The following is a 26,560-nucleotide window of genomic DNA, read 5'->3' as shown; positions in this document are numbered from 1 at the left end:
TCAGGAATGATGAATAATCTCAAGGAACCAGCCGAAGAAGCAATCGGAGATGTAGAAAGAAGATGGAGAATTTCAGAGTGTAGAGAGAGAGTGTATCAAAGGAGAATAGGGTAAAACAAACCGGCTCACTCCTCACATAACAAACACACATCAACAAACCCTTGATCCAACGGCAGAGGTTCACAATCCGGGTGAAGGAGACACGTGGCAAGAATCTAGTCATCTCACTTAAGTGATAGGGCTTCTGGGCTAAGTCCGATAAGAATAAAAGCCCAAACATAAAATAAATCAAGCCCAAAGAATAATGGTCCACATGAATTCAACAGAAGGTTAATAATTCTTCCTAACCCCGGTCGGCTAGCTGCCATTGTGGATGCTCTAATGGTAGCCCGTGTGATAACTACATGGACTGCAAATGTAATGACTACTTTGCCCTTCAAATAATATTCATCTCATCATTCTTTCCCATTGAGTGGACTACAAACCATCGCAATTCCATTTGAAACACTAGATTTTAGTGGGTCAATCCGGGTCAAGTAGTCCAACGTAGTTTAAAACATGGGAGAAAGAAACCTGCTAATCTCGGTGGATATGAAATTAGTGGTTCATAGTAATTGACTATATGATGTACTCCTACAAGCTATGCCGAGCTCATTTTAAAATCTCATCAAATAAACAAGCTTCTGATTCTTGATTTTCTCTCAAAAAAGACCAGAAATCAGAGATCCATCCATGGCTGCAGCTTTCGGAGCTCTAGTTTCTCTTCAAAATAATCTACTCCGTATCTACGATCACCCCAGCCATACCTTTGGGGAAGAACAGATTGGATCCCTTTGGGATATTATCAGTTTCCTGATCGATTTCATGGAAAGCTACGACAATTCGCATGGTGCCAGAAGGGAAACAGCAGAAGCTTTAGAGATGCGAATTGCGCGTGCAGCTCAAGTGGCAGAAGGTGTGATCAAAGCACATATGGTGCATCAGATCCGTTGTGGAAAGACGCGATCATCTCGTTTCCTGCTGGATCTGCACAAAGCAAGCCAAGGATTGGATTACATGAAGAGAAAGGCATCCATCGTGAGTTCGCAAAGTGGATTGTTAGTGCTGTCCACATATCCATCACCATCATCGTTATCCACACAGTCAACGCCTCTTCTCACCTCTTCCACGGTCGGATTAGAAGATATCTTACTTCAACTTCTGCATCTGCTCATCAGAGGTCCCTTGAGTCGGCGAGTCATCCCCATCCAAGGCATGGGTGGAATTGGTAAGACTACTCTTGCCTTAAATGCATTTAAAAATCCATATAACGTGCAACACTTTGATCTTTGCCTCTGGGCAACAATATCTCAAGAGTATAGCATTCACAAAATCTTGTCACAACTCTTGTCTTGTCTGAGGCGATCCACTAGTGGAACTGTTGATGAGATGCGAGAAAGGTTATACAAGAGTTTATACGGACTAAGATATTTGATTGTTCTTGATGATATGTGGAACCTCAAAGCCTGGGATGATATGAATGTGAAATCCTTGTTTCCGGAAACAAACAATGGAAGCCGAGTTGTTGTGACGACTAGGAATGCGGATGTAGCCAAACACTTGGGCGATTATCGTGTTGCAATGAGTTTTCTGGATGAGGACAATAGTTGGAATCTATTTTATCAAAATGCATTTACAAAGCAACAAGGTTGCCCTCCTGAGTTGGAGGAGACTGCAAAGAAGATAGTAGCACGGTGCAAAGGACTTCCCCTAGCAATTATTGTTGTCGGAGGCCATCTCAGGAAATCCCCAATGGCTCTAGCCTACTGGGAGAATGTTGCACAATCAATTTTTTATACTACAGGGATTGATGAGCAATGCTTGAATGTATTATCTTTGAGTTATAGATATTTGCCTGCTCATCTAAAGCCATGTTTCCTACTCCTTGGATCATTTCCAGAAGATGAAGAGATTTACGGGCAGGGTGTTCTTACACTTTGGATCGCTGAAGGATGTATAAAACATTTTGAAGATCACATATTGGAAGAGGTTGCATCGGAATATTTATGGGATCTTCATATGAGAAATCTCATATTAGTGGATAGTTGGGACTATAAGGGAGACATATATACATTTAAAGTACATGATCTAGTAAGAGAATTGTGCCTACAGACTGCCAAGAAAGAGGAGTTTTTATCAGTGTTTGAAACTTCACGAGGCATCACTAGGGAGCGTTGGGTTTTAATCAATGGAGAGGTGAATAATGAAACAATAACCACAGATGCCCCAGTCCATTGTCTGATATGCAACGGAGGTTGTTATGGTATAAACAATCTGAATGACTTGAAATTGTTGAGAACGTTGAGTAACGTTGCTACGATATTCATAAGTGAGTCTATTTTTAAGCAATTTAACTTGCGGTGTCTGAATGTAAATCTTGTTTACATCCCTCGCCCGATATTTTATTATCTTCCTTCGTCGATTTCATTGCTTTGGAATCTGCAAATATTAACAATTACCGTACCAAATCAATCAAAAGTAATTGCACCTTATGGGATTTGGGAGATGGTACAGCTTAGGCAGATTGAGGTCGACACAATTCGTCTCATTGATCCTCTTCCTGTGGATCAAGCAAATGAGTTGGTTATGGGAAATCTATACACACTTTTGAAAGTGGAGAATTTCCGGCTTAGTGAAGAGGTTTGCAAAAGAATTCCCAATGTCAGAAAACTACGGTTATCCTATTGTGATGAAGTAAGTTGGTACTACTGTCCCCACAATCTTGGCTGCCTCCATCAGCTGGAAAACCTAGCATTGCAGTTTGATGGCAATTCTAAGTGGCGTGAGTTTGCTATGAGCCTCACTTTCCCAAGTTCTCTTCGGGTGCTGCGTTTAAGTGGTTGTTGTGGTGTTGATTGGGAAGAATTGACAATGATGGTTGGATCATTGCCCCATCTTGAATTGCTTGCACTGTTTCGAAATTCAGTCATTGGATCTGTTTGGACCCCTGTTGAGGGCAAGTTCTGTCACTTGAAAACCTTGAATATTGATGGTTGTGGTGATTTAATTTGTTGGAATGCTGACAACTCCCATTTTCCAGTCCTCGAAAAACTTTATCTGGAAGATTTGTCTAAACTAAGTGAGTTCCCTTCAAGCATAGGAGAAATAGCAACGCTCGAACATATTAAGTTGAGATTTTGCAGCGCATCTTCGAGCATTTCAGCAATGAGAACATTAGTGGAACAAGAGGAGTTTGGTAATGAGAGCCTCCGACTTACTGTATATTTTCGGGGTGACGAGGAAACATTGGAGAGCTTCAAGAACGAGGTTCAAGAAGAGGGTCTCACCAGCAGTACTAATCTGTCTCTGCATCTCATCACTTCCAAATAACTTCCATTCATCTGCTCCTTGCATCTCCAAGGTCTTCTATTCACCCTTCATTTCAAATTTATTTAGTTTTTTAGTTAAATTATAAAATTATTAATTACGCCCCAAGTTATTTGAGTTATATTTGATTTTGGGACATGCCCAAGTTATTAAAATTTCTCATGTTTATAAGATTATTTTATTTTGTTGTGAGTGTGTTTGAGGATTTTGTCGTAGGTGATCCCTTCCGGGTGGGGCCATGGAGCCTGGAAGAATACCGAAGGACAATGATGAGTATGACTCAAGTTGCTGCACATGAAGCTGATACTATTGACATCTCTCCCCTTGAACTGACTTTGCCTGACCGACTCTCTTCCCATATGCTGTGGGTTGCTGATCCGGGTTTTACCTGACTCCATACAGCGGTGGCTCGTCCATGGCCAGAACTTCTGCACCTCTTCAAAGCTAATTAAAACACTTTTTGGCTTAGTTATCTCTTAGTTTGAATGTTGTATTATGCTGAGATGTATTGATTTCCATGCGTGTCTATTGTAATAAAAATTATTTTCAAAACTTGGCCACCAACGGCCGCGGCCCTCCCACTGTGGACACTCTTAAGAACAACGTCTATTTAATTACCCCAGATCCAACATGTGTTACATACTCATTTCCTCCTAAAGTCTTTACTTAATCCAATTATTCCAAATGTGCATCAATTTTGTAGTAATTGTTTTTTCATGTTAAAATTAAGTCAGTCTATTAAGTAGGGACGATCTAACGTAAAAAAAAGAGCCGAGTAAATTAGGACGGAGGGAGAATATAGTACAATAGTAGAGGCATGAAGAGTTAGTATCTGGAAATATGAACATGAAACATCTTGGACTTTAACATTTTAGAAGTATAGTTAACAATTACTACAAATTTGAATAAACATAGTTTCCCATAAAAAAAATGTGAAAAAAACATAGACCATAATAATCAGGAAAAAGGAGATCATTTTTTCTCTAAATTTCACAAATACACACCATATTCTGGCATACAAATTTCCTACCACTAGATATATACTATACCACAGAATCTCTCAACCACAAACCTTGTGGGAACTATAAACAAAATGCTATTACCCAATAAATTAAGACAACTCTAACAGCATAATACAAAACCTAAAACATGTAGCTTACATCAAACCACAGAACCTGGTCTGGTAACGCGAGCCAAATCATCTACAACCTGAACCACTTCGGCAGTCTTCTCTGTACTCAAGCTACATGCAACGTACGACCTGAACACGCCTTCCATATTGGGAGTCTCCTTCAATTCCAGCGCTGTCGACTGGAAGAAGCGGTAGTACTTCATCGTGCAGAAGTATATGAAGAGGAGGCTCAAAATTGGAAGTGGGATCAGAACCGGAGTGTAGACGAACTCCTTTGCACCAAAATAGCCCACCATCGTGGCTTGATACAAGAGCAACGATACTGCGACACGGTTGTACATGTGGGGCCACATCCGGCCATAGGTCTGGTACGAAGGCACGTAAACTTTGAGCACCTGTGGATGGAAACGAGACAAGACAAATGCAGGGTCAGTGTCATATGTTTTACTCCATCTATAAAGCTAAATCCCTAACTTATCATAAAATTCACAGATTTCAAATAACTAACATGAAGGAAGAAGATTGAGGAAAATCACCTGATTCGTAGAACAAGCCCTCCCAAACCCAAGTACAACACTCCAAATAGAAGGATTACCGGGGCTATGACAGAATAGCAGAGAACGATTGTCAGAACGAGCATATCATCTGGAAATCTAGTCCCATAGTTAAGATCTCCCGGAGCCCAAGCTTCTTACAATTCATCTTCAGTCTTGCAGAGATACTTCTTCTTAGATGAAAAATTATTAAAGGAACTATTCGTGATAACTCAAGCCCATATCCGACAAAGAACCTGAAGGCACAAAGTCAGTTCCGCATTTGAGTCAGTCCACAAGCCATCGTGACAAAGATTTATTTTGGCAATGGTGTTAAATTTCACCAGAACAGGTCAACTGAAAATATGATGTAAACCATGAAAAGAACCTTTTTTTCAACGTTGAACCCTTGAAATTCGAAAAAAAAAACAGGTGCAAGAAATGAAGGATTCATTAAGATCGTAATAGAAGAGATTGATCTCGCTAAGAAGAAACAAACCACAACTAGTTCAGAAAGGCAAAGGAGTCTTACTTCAGAGCCACAAAAGTCAAAAAGAATGTAGCACTTCCTGGAAGACCTGCTGCTAGTACATCGAATACACTGTTTGGATTATCCTCAATATCTTTGAACGAATCGAAAAGTATGTGACCTACTGTCACACCAATGAATATGTTCAGCACCGAGAAATAGTAGTAATTCCCGGAGGCTGCCCTTTCCGCATGACTCTGTGAAGGTATGCCCTCGGCCTTGGATAGGAACAACAAGAAACTTGGCAACAGTGCCAAGAATATTATAAGCGCAATCTGAGGCAAGTAAGCCCCGAGGATTGTTCTGATCGTAGTCTGTTCCAGGACTGGTTTCAAGAAGGGGACCAACTTCTCCAGGTTAGCTAAAGTAGTCAGCGCTGAAATCAACCCAATAGGTATCATGTAAAAGAAGATGGTGAGAAACACTATGAAATAGACGACATATTGCCGAATCAGTCTCTCGTAGAAATTCTTGGCAAGATTGGTCCATAGCAACTGACGGGCCTCGGGAGCATCCATGACTGTCCATTTATCCAACATTGTATCGGGCAGACATTGTCCAGCGGCTGCTGCAGTTACCCTGTTATTGAAGAAAACCACAGCTGCAGATTGCTGTTTTATCATAGTACTCTAGTGCATCAACCTTTTTACCTATAAGCTCCATAAAACCAGCTCTAGTAATCGGCCTTGTTCCTTCAGGGTTAGCAGTCCCTTTAGACTCGGCATAGATGACTTCTGCACGCGCAAGCTTCTTTCTGTATCCTTCCAACTCTGCATAAATCTTGTTGGCCTGAGATGAAAAGGTGACAAGTTAAAACACACGATATGATCACCAAATATCCGGTGAGAAAAAATGCACACACCCAGAGAAAGACTTGGTGAATCAAAATATTGATGGAGAGATGCAAAAGAGTGTCGAAGCAAGTACCACTTTATTGTTTGTGATCACCATTGCCTTGTAATATGTATCTGGATAGATTGCCTTAAAATACGACTCAACCTGTTCGTTAATGCTTTGACCTTTCTTGGGAGCAGGTATGTCTCGAACAAGGGCAGCAAACTGCTCATTTTTCACTTCAGGAGACATAAGGGCTTCGGCTCTCATATTCGAAACATGCTTGTACGATCGCCACAGGAGATAATACGTAACGAAAGAAACCCAATACGTTGCTGCCACAAATGCCCATAACCGGTCGCTTTTTTGCTGTTATCCACCAACAACTCAGTGTTATTAAGAAAATACATCATTCCACAATAACAAAAACAGAGAAGGAATAGTACTAACTGCAATATGCCCCATGGATAGCTTGTCAAGTTCATTGAAAGTCCCTTCACTTGTGGTTTCATTAGCGTCTATTTTGTTGTCAGCAGTATAAGCAATAGGAAGAAGCACGGGAAGAAGAAGAACCCTCGAGAAAACCATTATCCCCATTGCTGCACCAGATCAATCAACAATAGTATAAAACTAAACATATTCAGTCTAATTGAAAAATAAATTACGCAGTAAAACATCAATAGAACACAAAACACAATTTTTGTTAAATAGCGTGCCGAAACGAAACGCCTCCACTATTATGGAACAGAGGGAGTACGAAGTAATCATTTGATTATTTATCAATATTTTTTTTGAAAATAGTAAACTAAATGAAATAGAAATTATATGTTGTGACAGAATAGAGCAATTGTATAATCGAGACCAACATTGTTGGCTACGTCCACGGGCAGGAAACGGAGAACAGATATTATTCAGAGTGTTTTCAGATTATGGCTACAGATTGGATCTGATTGGATTTCAGATCACAGAACTATGCGATCTACTCCCATATAAATAGGCATACATGAGACCGACTGGGCCTAGAAACATAATCCTATACACATTTCAAGGCATACTAACAAATCTCCACCTTGACTTGAATTCTCCCTTGCAGATACATCATTACAATGCCAGACGAACATACTTCTCCTTCCATGCCTCAGATTTGCCATCAACCGAAATTATTTCTCCCATTGAATTTGTCTACCTTCACGTTCAGAGTAGACATCTTGATTGATTAACACATAAACCCTAACATATGCGGAATTCAAAACCCTAGTTCGAAAACCAGGCTCTGATACCAGTTTGTTGTGACAGAATAGAGCAATTGGGTAATCGAGACAAACAGAAACATAGAGAAGACACAGATTTACGTGGTTCACCAACGTTGTTAGCTACATCACGGGCAGGAACGGAGAACAGATTTTGTTCAGAGTGTTTTCGGATTATGGCTACAGATTTCAGATTGGATCTTTTAGATCACAGGATTATGTGCTCTACTCCTATATAAATAGGCACACATGAGACAGACTAGACCTAGGAAACATAATCCTATCCCATATAAGAAACCTAATCGTATACAGATTCAAGGATGACTTGGGTGTTCATGATAAGCATAAAGGTGATGCTTTCAAGAAATTCAAACAGTGGAAAATCTTGGTAGAAAATCAGACAGGGAAGAAGATCAAGTGACTTAGAACTGATAATGGTTTGGAATTCTGTTTGTCTGAGTTCAATGAGTTCTGTAAAAACGAGGGGATTGTTCGCCATCACACTGTTAGACATACGCGGCAGCAAAATGGTGTGGCAGAACGCATGAATCAGACACTGCTGGAAAGAGCGCGATGTATTCTTTTCCAGGCTGGGTTGACTAGGAAGTTTTGGGCAGAAGCAGTAAACACGGCGTGTTACCTGATCAACTGTGGACCTCACACTGGCATGCAGATTACTCATTGGTCAGAGTTTTTGGAAGTACCGTTTACTATCATGTGAGTGTGGGTAAATTGGAACCAAGAGCTAAGAAGAGGGTATTTGTTGGTTAATGGGAGAAAGAGGCCTTTTGGGAGTGATCCAAAAATAAATCCGTGCGGGCTAGACCCAAAGCGGACAATATCAAACTAATGTTGTCGACGTCGACAATCCTGATGAGTGGTATATAGTTCATGTCCAACCCCAGTTAGTTTGAAGCCTTTTGGGAGTGACCCAAAAACAAATCCGTGCAAGCTTGACCAAAAGCGGACAATATCAAACTAATATTCCGGACGCCGAAAATCCTGACATTATAGACATAATTTCTCTAGTTATTTAACTAAATAAACCCATTAGGTGAAATCAGAGCTGCGTGGATCGATTATTATAGTTGACTATTTGCTGTACCAGCCATGCTGAGGTCATTTTATAATCTCATCAAATAAACCAGCTTCTGATCATTCTCGATCTTCTCTCAAAAAAGACCAGAAACCAGAGATCCATCCATGGCTGCAGCTTTCGCAGCACTAGTTTCTCTTCAAAATAATCTACTCCGTATCTACGATCACCCCAGCCATACCTTTGAGGAAGAACAGATTGGATCCCTTTGGGATAGTGTCAGTTTCCTGGTCGATTTCATGGAAAGCTACGACAATTCCCATGGTGCCAGAAGAGAAACAGCAGAAGATGTGATCAAAGCACATATGGTGCATCAGATCCGTTATGGAAAGAAGCGATCATCTCGTTTCCTGCTGGATCAGCACAAAGCAACCCAAGGAATGGATTACATGAGGAGAGAGGCATCTATCGTGAGTTCGCAAAGTGGATTGTTGGAGCCATCCAGAAATTCATCATCATCATCATCCACAAAGTCAACGCCTCTTCTCACCTCTTCCATGGTCGATGATATCTTACTTAAACTACTGCATCTGCTCATCAGAGGTCCCTTGAGTCGACGAGTCATCCCCATCCAAGGCATGGGGGGAATTGGTAAGACTACTCTTGCCTTAAATGCATTTCAACATCCATGTATCGTGCAACACTTTGATGTTTGCCTTTGGGCAACAATATCTCAAGAGTATAGCATTCACAAAATTTTGGCACAACTCTTGTCTTGTTTGAGAGGATCCACCAGTGGAACTGTTGATGAGATGCGAGAAAGGTTATACAAGAGTTTATTCGGGCTGAGGTATTTGATTGTTCTAGATGATATGTGGAACCTCAAAGCATGGTAAGATATGAATGTGAAATCCTTGTTTCCGGATACAAACAATGGAAGCCGAGTTGTTGTGACTACTAGGAATGCGAATGTATCCAATCACTTGGGCGATTATTGTGTTGCAATGGGTTTTCTGGATGAGGTCAATAGTTGGCGTGTATTTTGTCAAAATGCATTTGCAAAGCAGCAAGGTTGCCCTCCTGAGTTGGAGTAGACTGCAAAGAAGATAGTTGCACGGTGCAAAGGACTTCCCCTAGCAATTATTGTTGTTGGAGGTCATCCCAGGAAGTCTCCAACGGCTCTTGCCTACTGGGAGAATGTGGCACAAATCAATTTTGTATTCTACAGAGATTGATGAGCAATGCTTGAATGTGTTATCTTTAAGTTATAGATACTTGCCTGCCCATCTAAAACCATGTTTTCTACTTCTTGGAGCATTTCCAGAAGATGAAAACATTTACGTTCAAGACATTCTTGAACTTTGGGTTGCTAAAGAATTTATAGAACATTTTGATAATCGCATATTGTAAGATGTTGCAGTGGGTTATTTACGGGATCTTCATATGAGAAATCTCATATTAGTGGATAGCTCGGACTATAAGGGAGACATATATACATTTAAAGTACATGATCTAGTAAGAGAATTGTGCCTACAGACCGCCAAGAAAGAGGAGATTTTATCAGTGTTTGAAACTTCAGGAGCCATAAGTAGGGAGCGTCGGGTTTTATTCAGTGGAGAGGTGAATCATGAAACAATAACCACAGATGCCCCAGTCCGTTGTCTGATATGCAACGGTGGTCGTTACGGTATAAACAAGCTGAATGACTTTATATTGTTGAAAACGTTGAGTAACGTTTTTACGACTTTCATATGTGAGTCTATTTTTCAGCAAGTTAACTTGCGGTATCTTAATGTGGATCTTGTTTATATCCCTCGACAGATTCTTTATTATCTTCCCTCGTCGATATCATTGCTTTGGAATCTGCAAATATTAACAATTTATGTACCAAATCAATCAAAAGTAATTGCACCTTATGGGATTTGAGAGATGGTACAGCTTAGGCACATTGAGGTCGACATGATTTGTCTCATTGATCCTCTTCATGTGGATCAAGCAAATCACATGGTTATGAAAAATCTATACATACTTTTGAAAGTGGAGAATTTCAGGCTTAGTGTAGAGGTTTGCAAGAGAATCCCCAATGTGAGAGAACTAGAGTTATCCTATTGTGATGAAGTAAGTTGGTATTATACTGTCCCCACAATCTTGTCTGCTTCCATCAGCTGCAAAACCTATTATTGAAGTTCGAAGGCAATTCCAAGTGGCGTGAGTTCACTACGAGCCTCACTTTCCCAAGTTCTCTTCGGGTGCTGCGTTTAAGTGGTTGTGGTGTTGATTGGGAAGAGTTGAATATGATGGTTGGATCGTTGCCCCATCTTGAAAACCTTACATTGCTACAAAATTCAGTCATTGGATCTGTCTGGACCCCTGTTGAGGGAAAATTCTGTCACTTGAAAGCCTTGTATATTTATGGTTGTGGTGATTTAGTTTGTTGGAATGCTGACAATTCCCATTTTCCAGTTCTCGAACAACTTTATCTAGAAGATCTGTGTAAATTGATTGAGCTCCCTTCAGGCATAGGAGAAATAGCAACGCTCAAACATATTTATTTGAGATTTTGCAGCGCATCTTCGAGCATTTCCGCAATGAGAACATTGGTAGAGCAAGAGGAGCTTGGTAATGAGAGCCTTCGACTTACTGTAAGTTTTCGGGGTAACAAGGAAGCAATGGAGAGCTTCAAGAACGAGGTTCGAGGAGAGGGTCTCACCAGCAGTACTAATATTTCTCTGCATTTCATAAGTTCCAAATAACTTCCATTCATCTCAAGGTCTTCTATACCACTTTACTTTCTTTCACCCTTCATGTCAAAATTATTGTGGTCAAGTGATAAGGGTTTTCCCCTATCACGATGTCGGAAACGGGTAAACTAGAAGTCCCGGGAGGCAAAATCCCGTCGACCGCTTTGAAAACGAATATTTTAACACTAAGAAACAGTAAAGATAAAATTAACGAAAATTTGATATATTCCTATCCCAAAAAAAAAAGCTAACGTCTACTTACAATGTTCAAAACAAGCCTAATTCAAAAAGGAAACAAACTAAGATAATCGTCCTATTTCAAAAAGAAAACTAACATAAAATAATATTAAAATATGAACTAATCCTATTCAGCGAGGGACAAACTCCCCGTACTTGACTGGGTGTCGAACTTGCCGCCTTGGTCGTGGCGACTTGATGGCCGTCGCAGTTGGGCGACCCCTTTCCACCGTATCGCAGTCCGGCGGAGCATCAAGGCTCGTTGGTACTACCTCTACCTCGTTGGTCTCCGTCCGTCGGGGTCGTGTTGTACTCGTATCAACTCCCTCCCCCATAGGAAGCTCCTTGTCCTCAAGGAGGTGCGAGAAACGTCTCTTAATCACCGTCATAGGCTCCCACGACGGCCGTTCACCTCCGTCATCCTCCCATTGCAGCAGTCCTTCCTCCACTGCCGCCCCTGCATTCCAGATTGTGCGAACGTCGAGCAATCGCATTGGGCGAGAGACTGGACGACCCCGAGCAAATCTTGATGGCAGCTCGGTCGTCTGGAACTTGGACCCATCCACAAATGGTCGCAATAAACTCACATGAAATACGTTGTGGACGCGACTCCCTTCCGGTAATTGGAGCCTATAAGCAACCATACCAATCCGCTCTATTACCTTAAATGGGCCATAAAATCTCCTTGCTAACTTTGTAGATAACGGCCTGGCCACTGAATACTGCCTATACTGCTGCAATTTCAGCAGCACCATATCACCTATCACATACTCCACATCACGACGGTGCTTGTCGGCCGCAGATCGCATTCGTTGCTGGGCCTTCTCCAAGTTCGTACGCAATACAATAATCATCTCTGCACGCGCTGGCGAATTAAGGATGCCACATCCGGCTGAGTTATTGCCGAAGGCTCAACCGCGACCAAGGCCGGCGGGTCGCGACCATACAGCGCAGTAAATGGAGACGTCCCCAAACCTTCATGATGAAAACAATTAAGAGCCAGCTCTGCCCAAGGCAAAAAATTCACCCATTTATTCGGTCTATCTGTGGTGAATGCCCGGAGATACTGCTCCAACCCCCGATTACGGACCTCCGTTTGTCCATCCGATTGCGGGTGATATGCTGTGGTGAAGTGAAGTTTTGTCCCACTGAGACGAAGCATATCCTCCCAAACATCATTTAAAAACACCGAATCCCTGTCCGAGACCAAGGTTTTGGGAAATCCATGATGTTTAACCACAGTTTCAATGAAAAGGTTTGCCACACGGAGAGCGTTAAACTGAGGCGGAAGAGGCGCGAAATGCGCGTACTTCGATAAACGATCTACAGCTACCATAATCATTGTAAAGCCACGTGATTGTGGAAGAGAAGTGATGAAATCCATCGAGACATCCTCCCAAACCTGGGACGGAATTGGAAGGGGCTGCAGAAGACCTGCAGGTTTTTGGGTCGAATATTTAGTAGTTTGACACTCGTAGCAGGCTTCCACAAATTCCTTCACATCCTTTCTCATTTTCCTCCAGTAGAATGTTGCTGCCAAACGTCGAAAAGTCCGCTCGACACCGGGATGGCCAGCTTGTGGCGTACTATGGTGTTCGAAGAGGAGGGCCTGTTTTGCAGCTGATCTGTCCCCCACATATATGCGCCGATTAAAGTAAATCAAGTCCTCACTCAATGAGAACCTATTGTCTGCCTTACCCTCCTCAATTGTTGTCCGCAAGGCCAATAATTCAGGGGCTGATTTTGATTCCTCAATCAGAGTGTCCAATATTTCCGGGACAGGATGCGAGATCGCCGTCAAAAGGGCTGTAGCCACTGCTGCCTGTTCCACGGCCTCTGGCGACGGATCCATGTCTCGGCGTGACAAGGCATCAGCCACTTGATTAGAAGCGCCTGTCTTATACTCATCCGAAACTTGTATCCCATCAATTTTCGGGCATAAAACTGTTGATCTGGGTTCTGAATGACTTGTTGCAGTAGTTCCTTTAAGCTTTTTTGGTCACTGCGGATTACGAACTCACGACCAAGTAAATACTGACGCCATTTCTGCACTGCTTCGACGATAGCGTAAAGTTCCTTGTGGTCCGTCGATGTCACCCGCCTACGAGGGCCTAGCTTCTTGCTAAAAAAAGCTAATGGCTGATCGTCTTGTAGCAATACCGCCCCTATACCAAAATCGGAGGCGTCTGTCTCCAAATAAAAAGGTTTACTAAAGTCCGGAAGACGGAGTATCGGGGCTGACATTATAGCCTTCTTTAGCGCCTCGAAGCTGTCTGCAGCCACAGGAGACCATTGAAAAGCATCCTTCTTTAGCAAGTCGGTTAGTGGCCCCGCAATCGTCGCATAATTGGAGATGAAACGCCTGTAGTATCCCGTGAGGCCCAAGAAACCCCGCAATTGTTTAATAGTGGACGGGACTTGCCATGCTACCATTGCTGCAATTTTTTCTGGATCGGCCTTTAACTGCCCCTCAAAAATCAAATGCCCGAGATAGTCCACCGACTCGCTGCAGAACACACACTTTGACATTTTCACAAAAATTTTATTAGTTTCCAGGATAGTGAGGACCTCATGTAGATGTTTTGCGTGTGAATCCAACGAGGGACTATATACCAATATATCATCGAAGAAAACAATGACAGAAAGTCGGAGGAGCTGCCGAAAAATAGCATTCATTGCCGACTGAAATGTTGAAGGCGCATTAGTCAAGCCAAAAGGCATTACCAAGAACTCGAAGTGGCCATCATGAGTGTGGAACGCTGTCTTGTAGATGTCATCTGTGTGCATTCGGAGTTGGTGGTAACCGGACCGTAAGTCGAGTTTGGTAAAGACCCGGGCTGATCCCAACTCATCAAATAACTCGTCTGTAGTCGGGATCGGGAAGTGATCCGGGACCGTGGCTGTGTTCAATGCTCTATAATCGATGCAGAAACGAAATGTCGCATCTTTTTTGCGAATCAACAAAACCGGGGATGAGAATGGACTGTGACTAGGTCGAATGATCCCTGAGGCCAACATTTCCTTCACCTGCTTCTCGATCTCGTTCTTCTGGAAATATGGATATCGATAAGGTCGAACATTGACCGGTTTCGTCCCGGGTAAAATATGGATTCTAGGATCAAAGGGACGCGGCGGTGGCATGCCTGACGGCATGCTGAACACGGACGTATGGGCCTCTAGGATCCGGCTGATGGAGGACGGCTGACCCGGCGGAAACTCCAATTCAGCGGCCTCACCAGCCATGGGACCGTCTTGCTGGATGGGAATTAGTTCGAACAAGTCGGTTGTGCCCTGCATAGTAAGTAGGCTGGCAAACGATCGCAGGGACAATTGCTTCGGGTTCGGCGGTGTGACCTTCAAACAAACTGGCGCACCGTCCCTGATGAATTCGATTGTGCCCACCTCATAGTCATTTGTGACACGACAGAGTGACTTCAACCAAGTCATACCCAAAATTACCTCAGCTCCATGAATAGGTAGAATGTGTAAGTCAAGCAGAAAAACCTGATTCTGAACCACTAAACGGGTCTGCACGCTCGTGTGTGAACACAACAACGATTCGCCATTGCCAACATACACTCGGAAAGGCCTGATTGATTTGAGGGGCAGGGAGAGCCGCTCCGCAACCTTTGGATGCAGAAAATCATGTGAGCTGCCGGTGTCTACCAAAATGCGCACCGGAGAAGCGCCAATGAAGCCTTCCAATTCAATAGCAGCTGGCATTTGCTTTCCTTCCAAAGCATAAATGTGCGAGAGATCGGCTGTGATCACCTCGGTTTCCGATTAATCGTGCGGCTTCATGTGCTCCTCCGTCTCCTCATCTTCCTCTACGCCCATGTAGGCTAGAAAGGTTCTCTTGCAAGCATGGTCAGGGACCCATTTCTCCTCACAATACCAACAAACACCTCGGCGCGTCCTATCCGCCTTTTCCGCCGCAGTGAGACGAATAACCGGTAATTTTGAATACTCTGGAGCCTTGGCATAAACAGGTTTGCCCGAAGACTGGGGTTGCCCCTGCAGAGCGGACGTGCGCCAGTCCTTGGTCATTCCATTGCGGCGCCGGAGCCCTGGGTGGACCACCGGCTTCTCCAAGCAGCTATAGTAATCTACGGCGAGGGCCATTGCCGCTGCCACCGAAGTAGGGTGTTGGTGCTTAACTTGATTCCACACCGGTTGCTGCAGTCCCGCCACATAGTAGGACAAAAATGAGGATTCAGGATGATTCGGGACTTTGCTTCGCATCCGTTCAAACGTTGCATTGTAATCGGCTAGTGAACCGGTCTGGCTCAACTTGGCGATGAGGCCCAAATAATCCTCGAAGTAATGTGGATCAAAGCGGCGTCGTACATCCTCCAAAAAACCATGCCAATCGGCCGTCGGATTGCTCGCACGATAATTGAATATCCAATCTACCACCGGGGAATCGAAGAGCATGACGACGTAGTGTAAACGATGGTCCTCGGGCATCATTAAGTGCTCAAAATAGTATTGCACGCGCGAGATCCAATTGGCCACGTCCGTCCCATCGAAATGTGGTGCCTTCATCTTAAAATTACGGGATTGGTCAGCACCGAACGTCCCCTGTTGCTGGCGGGTCACCGGGTTGTCCCATGACGTGGGCGCTGCTCGCGAATTAGGTGGCTCAAAACCAAGCTGCGACCCCGGAATATCCCACGACGTCTGGGCTGCTCTAGAGAGCCCCGCGCCCCTGTTGTTATTGTTGGGCAAGTCCCAGGCTGCGCTCGCAGGCGGTGGCTGGAAACCTGCAGAGGTCCGAAGTGGGCGGGAACCAGACGGGTCATGCCCAATAGTGGGAAATCTGTTGCAAGGGTAAGTGGTTGGTGTTGAGGAAGTAGGTGGACGCAATATAAGCGCATCCGAGGCACGAGAGAACTGCGGAGTTGGAGTGCTGACGATCACAGACTGCGAAGGGATCACCGTCTGTCCCGTCGTTGGAAACGGGCTGGAGAACCAGTACGAAGGAAGGGCGGAAGGCGGGTCCGGCTCCGGGCGAGGCGGCTGCCGTTGGACAGACGTCTGACTTTTGCAACCTCATTCAAACGTGACTCAAAACGAACCATGGATGAGGCCAGAAGCTCCAAAGTCGCAGACATCTGCTCGAGTTTCCGGTTATCGAAGGCCGGGGGCGCCACGCTGCTGGATGTGGCTGTGGTCGATGTTCCGACACCAGATGACGGATTTTCCATGAGTTCAAGAAAGCACCAATTTGATAAGGGTTTTCCCCTATCACGATGTCGGAAACGGGTAAACTAGAAGTCCCGGGAGGCAAAATCCCGTCGACCGCTTTGAAAACGAATATTTTAACACTAAGAAACAGTAAAGATAAAATTAACGAAAATTTGATATATTCCTATCCCAAAAAAAAAGCTAACGTCTACTTATAATGTTCAAAACAAGCCTAACTCAAAAAGGAAACAAACTAAGATAATCATCCTATTTCAAAAAGAAAACTTGTTGGACATTATTTATCATCATATATTCAAGATTACATAATTGAATATAAATAAAGCAATATCTTCGAACAACATGTATTTCACGTAAACCATAATCATAATAGGATCGAGACATACCTTGGTGATCCATAGCGGAAGCGATTGAGGAAGGAGGAGACGAACTTCCCCGGACTTTCTTTGGCGTAGTGGCGTAACTCCAACTCCAAGGATTTGTTTCTCTCTCTTTCCCTCGTTTATGTGTTCTCTTAATGTGTGTGATTTGATGGGATCACCACACTTGTATTTATAGGCAGAGAGAGGACAAACCCTAGGTATCAAACCCTAAAAGCCCTTTCCATCAAAGAGGCCCAAAATAATTAGTAAATACATTTCTTATTGACCAAGAATATAATCTTCCGTCTATTAATATTACTAATTGATCACAATCAATTCTAATCAAATCTTTAATAATATATATGCACGTTTCTTTTACTTGATGACCAAGAGAATGAATATTCATTCCATAAAAAGATTATGCAATCAATCTTTTCCATTTATTGGCAATCAATCGCCATATATATATATATGAACATATATTCTCTTTGGAGAAATATCGTATGATTATTTAATTAATTGATGTGACAATAATTAATTGATAGTCAATTAATTAGGGTAAAATGTGTCTTATACCAAATATATGTATTATACTAAAAATCCAATTCTATTTAGGATTCTATCACATGTCACATATGTGAGACATAAAACTTACATTCTCCCACTTGGCGAACATGTGGGACACAAAGTTTTCGATTCTCCCACTTGTCACACTTGACAGAGCCACAGTAAAATAGACATAATAAACATAAGGCGCGCATAATATTGGACTTTATAAATACTTTCATTATTGGCAAACATAAGTATTATATTAGAGAGACTACTAATGCGGGTCATGTCGGGCGTATATCATTCAACCGACATAGTTCCTTCCATGTACCACATCACCAATAACCCCACTAATATAATCTATAAGTGACACAATGTCCATAATTGTCTTATTTCAAGACTTCCTGCATTAATACTAAAAACGTACATATGCATATCAAATAATAAGTATATGCAGGAAAAGTAGAAACAACTTTATTGAATTCAAAATATCTATAAGTTAAGTGTCTGAACCAACATGGAAACATAAAGAATTAGACGTTTCCATACCCAAGACCCATTATGTTAACTTATTCCATAAATGTCTTAGGCGGTAACACCTTAGTCAATGGATCAGCAGCTATAAGCTGCGTGCTTATACATTCTATAGATATTCTTTGTTCCCGAACTTTATCTTTCACAACAAGAAACTTTAATTCCATGTGTTTAGCTCCTTGAATACTTGTCATACTTACAGAAAGATACGATTGCACTATCATCACAATATAATTTCAACGGCTTGGATATTGAGGAGACAATACCAAGGCCTGAAATAAAATTTTGCAATCATTAATGCTTCAAAGCAAACCATAAATTTAGCTTTAATGGAAATCCAATAATTTCTAGTTGATCAGATTTCCGTAATCTGAGCATAAAATATTTTGCTCACTTTAAGTATCTCATTATTATCTTTGCAGTTCTCCAATATTCAACACCAGGGTTACTTTGGTAACGGCCTAGCATTCCAACTGCAAAGCTGATGTCTGGTCTAGAACAGACTTGAGCATACATCAAACTTCCCACAATAGATGCATAAGGAATATTTTCCATATCCTTACATTCCAATTCAGTTTTTGGACATTGATCCAAACTGAATTTGTCACCTTTATGAATTTGAACAACACTTGGAGAACAAGCACTCATGCCATATCTCTCTAAAAGATTCGATCTATGTAGCTTTTATGAGACAATCCAAGAGTCCACGTGATTGATCACAAGATATTTCTATCATATGACATAGGATGTCTTACACATATCTTTTATGTTGAAATTTTTAGAGAGATAATTTTAGTGCATGTAGTAATCCAATGTCACTATTAGCAAGCAATATATCATCAACATACAAAACCAAAAATATGAACTTGCTCCCACTAATCTTGAGGTATATACACCGATCAACAGTGTTTTCTTTAAAACCAAAAGCAGTAATAGTGTCATGGAATTTAAAATACCATTGTCGAGAAGCTTGTTTCAATTCCATTTCTTAATGAAGTCTTCAGGTTGTTTCATGTAGACTTCTTCTTACAAATCGCCATTTAGAAAAGCAGTTTTTTTTCACATCCATTTGATGTAGTTCCAAGTCGAAATGGGCTACAAGTGCCAAAATGATTCTAAGTGAGCCCTTCTTTGATACTTGAGAGAAAGTCTATTTACAATCAATGCTATCTTTTCTGAGTATAACCTTTGGCAACAAGTCTGACTTTAAATCGATAGATTAAACCATTTATATCGAATTTGGTCTTGAAGTAATTACACCCAATATACTTTTGTTTATCAGGTAATTCGATAAGGTCCCAGACTTTAATCTATAGATTTTAACTCTTCTATCATGCACCAATCCATTTATTAGAATTATTACACTTAATGGCTAGTGAATATGAAACTGGATCATTATGTATTCCTATATTACATTCGGATTCTTGGAGATATTAGCCACAGTCATCAGAAATACCCAACCTTCGTTTTTGTAGAAAAGCCTTAATGGCACTTCTGTAGATCAATGACTTTGGCATCATCATTAAGTGGTTGGTCATTCAAATATTGTTAGGCTGTTCAACAATATTTGGCACACTTAATTCTTGAGGAAATGAGGGAAGAAGGTTATACCCTTATTTTATTAATGACCGCATCATGAGTGTTAAAACTCCCACTGATCTCACCATTCTCAAAGAATCATATATTTCCAGTTTCCACAATTCTCATGCTATCATTAGGACAATAAAACCTATACCCTTTGGATTTTTCTGGTAACCCATAAAATAACCAATAATTGTCTAAAATCCATTTTTTTCTTTTCTTGCGAATAGTATACTCTAGTTTCCGCTGAACAGCCCCAAACATGAAGGTGCTGCAAACTGGGTTTTATACCTGTCCAAAGTTCATAATAGAGTCTTTGTTACAACCTTACTAGAAACCCGGTTTAATACATAAATAGCGGTTCTAAGAGAATAAATTCACAATGTTATGGGTAAGGTAGAATTAACATTCTTCTAACCATTCCCATGAGAATTCGGTTTCGTCTCTCAGCAACATCATTCTGCTGAGACGTACTTGGCATAGTGTATTAAGCACAAATGTCATGCTTTTCTAAGTATTTGGCAAAAGGTCCATGTAATTGACTTATTTTAGTGGTACGGCCATAAAATTCACCACCTCTAGATCGAATAATTTTCACCTTTCTATTTAATTGCCTTTCAACCTCAGTCATAAAATGTTCAACTGTGCCTGAGATTTTTCTTGCAATAAATAAATTCATAACGCGAAAAAATAATCAATAAAGGTGATAAAATATTTTTCTCCACCAAAAGTCGAGACATCAAAAGGTCTGCAAATATTTGTATGTATAATTTTATGGAGCTCATTGCTTCTTGTGGCATTTTTATTGTGTTTGGTTTGTTTACACTTAATACAATCCACACAAACTGTAATGCTTTGTAAAGTCTAAATTCGAATGAATATTATCCTTTGTAAGCCTCTTAATTCTTTCACTAGAAGTATGATCCAGTTCCTTTATGCCATAAGAATGATAAATTCGAATGAATATTATCCTTTAGACGCTCCTTCGGTTGCAATGTGAGCATGAGATGCACACATTCCATACTTCTTCATCTTATGCTTCTCCTAGACCAATACATTTCCCAATTCTTTAAGAGTCCACTAATTTTGTATAGTGAATCAATTTGGAATGGTCTATATTAAGGAGGTAAGGAAGTTAGGATGAATTGGACAAAGAAATCTTCATCCACCTGTAATCCTAACTTTTCCAGCTTAGAAGAGATGTTATTTATGTTCATCACATGCTCGTACATAGTCCGAGAACCATCATATTGCATGCTCATGAGATCCTTCATAAGTTTTCCTGCAATAGACTTATATGCAGTTGTGAAGCGATCCTCAACATTATGCAAATATTCTTTTGCAATATCAGTCGTTGAGAGACTTTATCTACAACGAATATTCTAATGAACTGTAAACTTAGTCCTGTTAGATTTTTCCCAAGCATTATGGGCAATCAACCAACTACTTTGATCAAAGATAATTGGATTATCATTCAACAGTGTTAGGTTCCAAGTCCATTATTCCAAGAGTGAACTTAGGTTTCTTTTTCCATTCAAAGAAGTTAGTTCCATTAAGTTGGGGAACGTTTGAGGTAAACATACTAGTAGCAAAAAATATATGTTTTTACATTATAGGAGCAATTAAGAAATGAATGCTCACATATAAAAGCTTTGAATAATAACACGAACATTAATTTGAAAACTCATATCATGAGGCAATTATGAAAACTCCTTTGGGTAGTCTTCATACAATAATAAAAATCATGCTTTTAATATTCATATCTTAGTTCAATAATTGAGTAATAATAAATTGGCGTTACTTTTGGGTAATTGACACCAATTTAAATTATTAACTCCATAAGTGTTTATTATGTTGCAAAGACTATTTCCTTTGGGAATCTAGACCTTATAACAAACAAACTATTTAGATAATGAATAGCCACAACAAGCACGATGATTAATTGCATACATAGATTTTCATATTAACTTGATTATAAACTCTTCTCATTTTACCTCACTTTGGTGACTGCAAAATAAACATAATATAATCAAGAATGTATAGCGATTAATTGCTTAAGCAGATTTTCACTTAATTTGATTATAAACTATTATTTTACCTCACTTTGGTGATTGTAAAATAAAAATAATATAATCAAGAACATATAGAGATTAATTGCTTAAACAAATTTTAATATGAGTTTGATTATAGACTCTCCTTATTTTGCCTCACTTTGGTGATTGCAAAATAAACATAATATAATCAAAATACATGTTAAAACGAGAATTGAATTATGTAATCATTCATTCCACCGTCTCGGTAGATTCATAATCATAAAACATTTAATTGAAATCTCAATTCATCAATGCATATATTCAAACTCAATTTACATAAAGTATATACACAATCAAAATACCCAAATCAATTCCATATATATAAATAGAATCAATATGGAAACCATATATTTCAAAAGTATAATCATACAAAAAAAAAAGCTAACTTTCAATTAATAACGCAATTAACCATTACAACTCACAAACATATGCGATCAAATTAAATAAACAGAATTACCAATTCCATCATACAATCTGGATTCGTACGGAAACAATTATTTCATAAAGAGAGTCAATCATAATCATTCATTTAGTCATTAAATCCACTAATACGTCATACATGATTTGAACTCACTGAAAATTGAATTCACAATATGAAATACACAATTCATCGTAATCTGAAGTTATAAAATGCTTGAAACATGTTTTAAAAGCAGTCGATTCATTCACAGTAATTTATCAAAAATAAATTCAAAAAGTATGATTTTCAATCATACGAAAATACATGAGTTCTCAACCATGCTCTGATACCACATGTTGGACATTATTTATCATCATATATTCAAGATTACATAATTGAATATAAATAAAGCAAGATCTTCGAACAACATGTATTTCACGTAAACCATAATCATAATAGGATCGAGACATACCTTGGTGATCCATAGCGGAAGCGATTGAGGAAGGAGGAGACGAACTTCCCCGGACTTTCTTTGGCGTAGTGGCGTAACTCCAACTCCAAGGATTTGTTTCTCTCCCTTTCCCTCGTTTATGTGTTCTCTTAATGTGTGTGATTTGATGGGATCACCACACTTGTATTTATAGGCAGAGAGAGGACAAACCCTAGGTATCAAACCCTAAAAGCCCTTTCCATCAAAGAGGCCCAAAATAATTAGTAAATACATTTCTTATTGACCAAGAATATAATCTTCCGTCTATTAATATTACTAATTGATCACAATCAATTCTAATCAAATCTTTAATAATATATATGCACGTTTCTTTTACTTGATGACCAAGAGAATGAATATTCATTCCATAAAAAGATTATGCAATCAATCTTTTCCATTTATTGGCAATCAATCGCCATATATATATATATATGAACATATATTCTCTTTGGAGAAATATCGTATGATTATTTAATTAATTGATGTGACAATAATTAATAGATAGTCAATTAATTAGGGTAAAATGTGTCTTATACCAAATATATGTATTATACTAAAAATCCAATTTTATTTAGGATTCTATCACATGTCACATATGTGAGACATAAAATTTACAAAACTAACATAAAATAATATTAAAATATGAACTAATCCTATTCAGCAAGGGACAAACTCCCCGTACTTGACTTGGGGGTTGAACTTGTCGCCTTGGTCGTGGCGACTTGATGGCCGTCGCAGTTGGGCGACCCCTTTCCACCGTATCGCAGTCCGGCGGAGCATCAAGGCTCGTTGGTACTACCTCTATCTCTTGTATGGTCTCCGTCCGTCGGGGTCGTGTTGTACTCGTATCATTAAGTTGAAATATAAAATAATTAATTACTCCATTTATCCCAAGTTATTTAAGTTGTTGTATTTCCTTTCGGCCGTGCCTAGGACCCATACTCTTGGCCATTGAAGTGATCGATTCTCTTCCTCTCTCTGCAAAAGCTCAGGCGATCAATTGATTGAGATTCACTCTTTGTTTGGATGTTAGCTTTGTTGAGATGTACTGTATGGATCTTCATGTGTAACTATTGACGATAGTATAAAATAGCGCTTTTTATATATTCGGAACTTTTATTTGTACTTGAACTTTTGTGTTTATTTATTTTCCTAAAATGTAAAATAAAATGACCGGGGTGTTACAAACTCCATTCCTCCATAGTCTTAGACCATAATCTAAAATAAGATAGGTAATTAACTCTAATAGTACTAAACAACATATCCCTTTTTATTTTTAAGTAAAACATACATATCTTTAGGTTTACCCTAAATCAAAACCAAAAGCTTTTTTTCAAAATTTGTGAGTAAAAAAGATATAATATACAAAAATACTTTAAGTTTGAGTTGGGGTAAAATTACATTTGATGTGACATTTACACTAAAATGAGTTTGAATTTAGTATAAATCAGAACCAGAATGTAGACGAACTCCTTTGCACTGAAGTAGCCCACCATTGTGGCTTGATACAAGAGCAACAATACTGCAACGTGGTTGTACATAGGGATGTCAATCGGGCCAGCTCACCGGATTTCGGGCCAACCCTATTCGGGTTGTGGGTCAATCGGGTGCGGGCTAATCGGGTTATGATTTTTCAGGTTATTAAAGTTCAACCCTAACCCTAAAAGATCGGGTTTCGGGCTAGCCCAGCGGGCTAATCGGGTTGCTACCGATAAAATTAGCATGCGATCAATCCAATAAATAATGGTGAAAATTAGTTATATTTATAAAATGTAAAATATTTAATTATGATAAATTTGAGATATATGCTTAAACTCAAGCATAAACATGATGCAAAATAAAACATAAACATCAAGAAATTTTAAAGCATGTTTTAGAAATTTAAATATACTCCCTCTGTCCCATTAGAAATGCAACGTTTTCCTTTTTGGGTTGTCCAACTAAAAATGAAATATTTCCTAAAATGGAAACATCACTCTCTCTACTTTTCCATCTCTCCTACTTTACTCTCTCTTCATCAACTCACAAAACAACACTGCATAAAATCCCGTGCCGGAAACCAAATGTTTCATATTTATTGAGACGGAGGGAGTATTTTTTAGTGAATTTGAAGTTTTTAATTTATATATCTATTACTCCCTCCGTCCAGAATTAGGAGTCACTTATTGTAATGGCTCGGATTTTAAGAAAGAGTTGAAGTGTGTAATAAATGAAATGAGATAGTGGAGTGTGTAATAAATGAAGTGAGTTGGTTGGAGGTGGGTCCCTTTTTGACCTTTTGATTTTTGATTTTTATTTTGGTTTATTTCAATGCAGATAATGACATTTTGATGTAATTTTGATGAACAATGGGGTAAAATTGTATGACCAAATATGGAAAATTCTAAATGTGACTCTAAAACTGGGACGGAATTTTATGGCAATAAGTGACTCTTAAACTGGGACGGAGGGAGTATTATGTTAATAAAAATTTAATTTATAATTTATATATTTAATCTGTAAAATTGAAAGTTATTTTTTTAGCAATCTATATTATAAAATAACCAATGAAGTGCCGAATTAGAGTCAAACAAATAGAACGATAGAAATTTTATCGGGTTTTCGGGCCAGCCCATCGGGTGTTTGGGTTTGGCCCTAACGGGTTGCGGGTTAATCGAGTGCGGACTAATTGGGGTAGAAATTTTCAGCCCTAACCCTGTAAATTTGGCGATCTATTCGGGCCGATCCATGAGTTGCGGGCTATATTAACATCCCTAGTTGTACATGTTGGGCCGCATCAGACCGTATGTAGAACTAATATTTGTTCTGTTATCACTTGATTTATTCAATTTGTTAAGTTTGAAGTTGATCACGACAAATTTTTTAATGTTTTTACTATACAAAAAGTAGATAGAGTAATATCTGGCTATTGATAAATTTCTATTATAATAGTAAATGTTCCAATTTTTTATTTCTGAGTCACGCTATGATTAAATAATACTATTAATATAATAAATAAGGAAATAATCGACTTAGTTAGAATCGAGTTGACAAATAATCAATATTTATCTAATTAGCTACACTCCTACGTTTCAGATAATGAAAATTTCCATAATCAAAATGCAAAATCAGATACTTACCAAAATATTTAGGCTGAAGCGACTATATATAACTTTTCAACATCTCGCCTCATTACTCATACTTCTCTAAACACCAAATTCTCCCGCTCTCAAATTTCTCCCGATGATCAAAGGCGATGGATGTGACACAGACAGAGACACGCATTCTTGAATCGGAAGCAATTTTATGGTGGCCATGGAGCATGGAGGAATACGAAACGACAGCTACGTGGTATAATGAAGTAGCCCAACATGAAGGAACAACCGTTGAGATCTTGCCTTTTGAAGCCACCCCTCCTCCCGGCTTCTCTTCCTTTCTTCCCAATTGCTACGGTTTGCATATCCGTGTCTGGACCGTTACCAACACCGACGACCACGTGGATTCGCCCGAAGACGACGTTCTCTCCGGCTTCAAGACACGCCGCTGCGACGATACGGATCAAGATGAAGAAGAAGTTTGTTGCATATGTCTAGACGATCTGTACCGAGGATCGGTGACTAGTTTGGATTGCGGGCACGAGTTTCATCCGGACTGCATACGGAGGTGGCTCGTCCGCGGCAAGAACTTCTGCACACTCTGCAAAACTACA

General features: G+C 39.9%; 1 protein-coding gene and 2 pseudogenes across 2 annotated transcripts in view; 2 read left to right on the top strand and 1 right to left on the bottom strand.

The window, feature by feature from the left end:
- Positions 1-732: 732 nt before the first annotated feature.
- Positions 733-3,975, top strand: LOC125195462 (putative late blight resistance protein homolog R1B-16). Its single transcript, XM_089056232.1, has 2 exons — positions 733-3,400; positions 3,583-3,975. Exon 1 carries the CDS (start codon positions 733-735, stop codon positions 3,367-3,369), a length of 2,637 nt encoding a protein of 878 aa, XP_088912358.1. The 3' UTR covers positions 3,370-3,400; positions 3,583-3,975.
- Positions 3,976-4,527: 552 nt separating this feature from the next.
- The window catches only part of LOC148929486 (CSC1-like protein ERD4), a 34,788-nt pseudogene continuing 12,755 nt past the window's right edge, over positions 4,528-26,560 (bottom strand). Inside the window, exons 3-7 of the transcript XR_016128906.1 lie at positions 6,845-6,993; positions 6,488-6,763; positions 5,564-6,349; positions 5,039-5,288; positions 4,528-4,898 (exon numbers count right to left, since the gene is read on the bottom strand). The product of XR_016128906.1 is annotated as a CSC1-like protein ERD4 (transcript). The remainder of the gene's footprint in view (positions 4,899-5,038; positions 5,289-5,563; positions 6,350-6,487; positions 6,764-6,844; positions 6,994-26,560) is intronic.
- LOC148929488 (late blight resistance protein R1-A-like) lies at positions 8,848-11,455 on the top strand (annotated as a pseudogene).

The sequence above is a fragment of the Salvia hispanica genome, chromosome 4 (genome assembly GCF_029641045.1).
Source record: "Salvia hispanica isolate PSC_SH4W2 chromosome 4, Shi_PSC_v1, whole genome shotgun sequence".
Classification (NCBI taxonomy): Eukaryota; Viridiplantae; Streptophyta; class Magnoliopsida; order Lamiales; family Lamiaceae; genus Salvia; species Salvia hispanica.
Note: the sequence above shows the minus strand (reverse complement) of the source record. Positions and strands in the feature narration are given on the sequence as shown.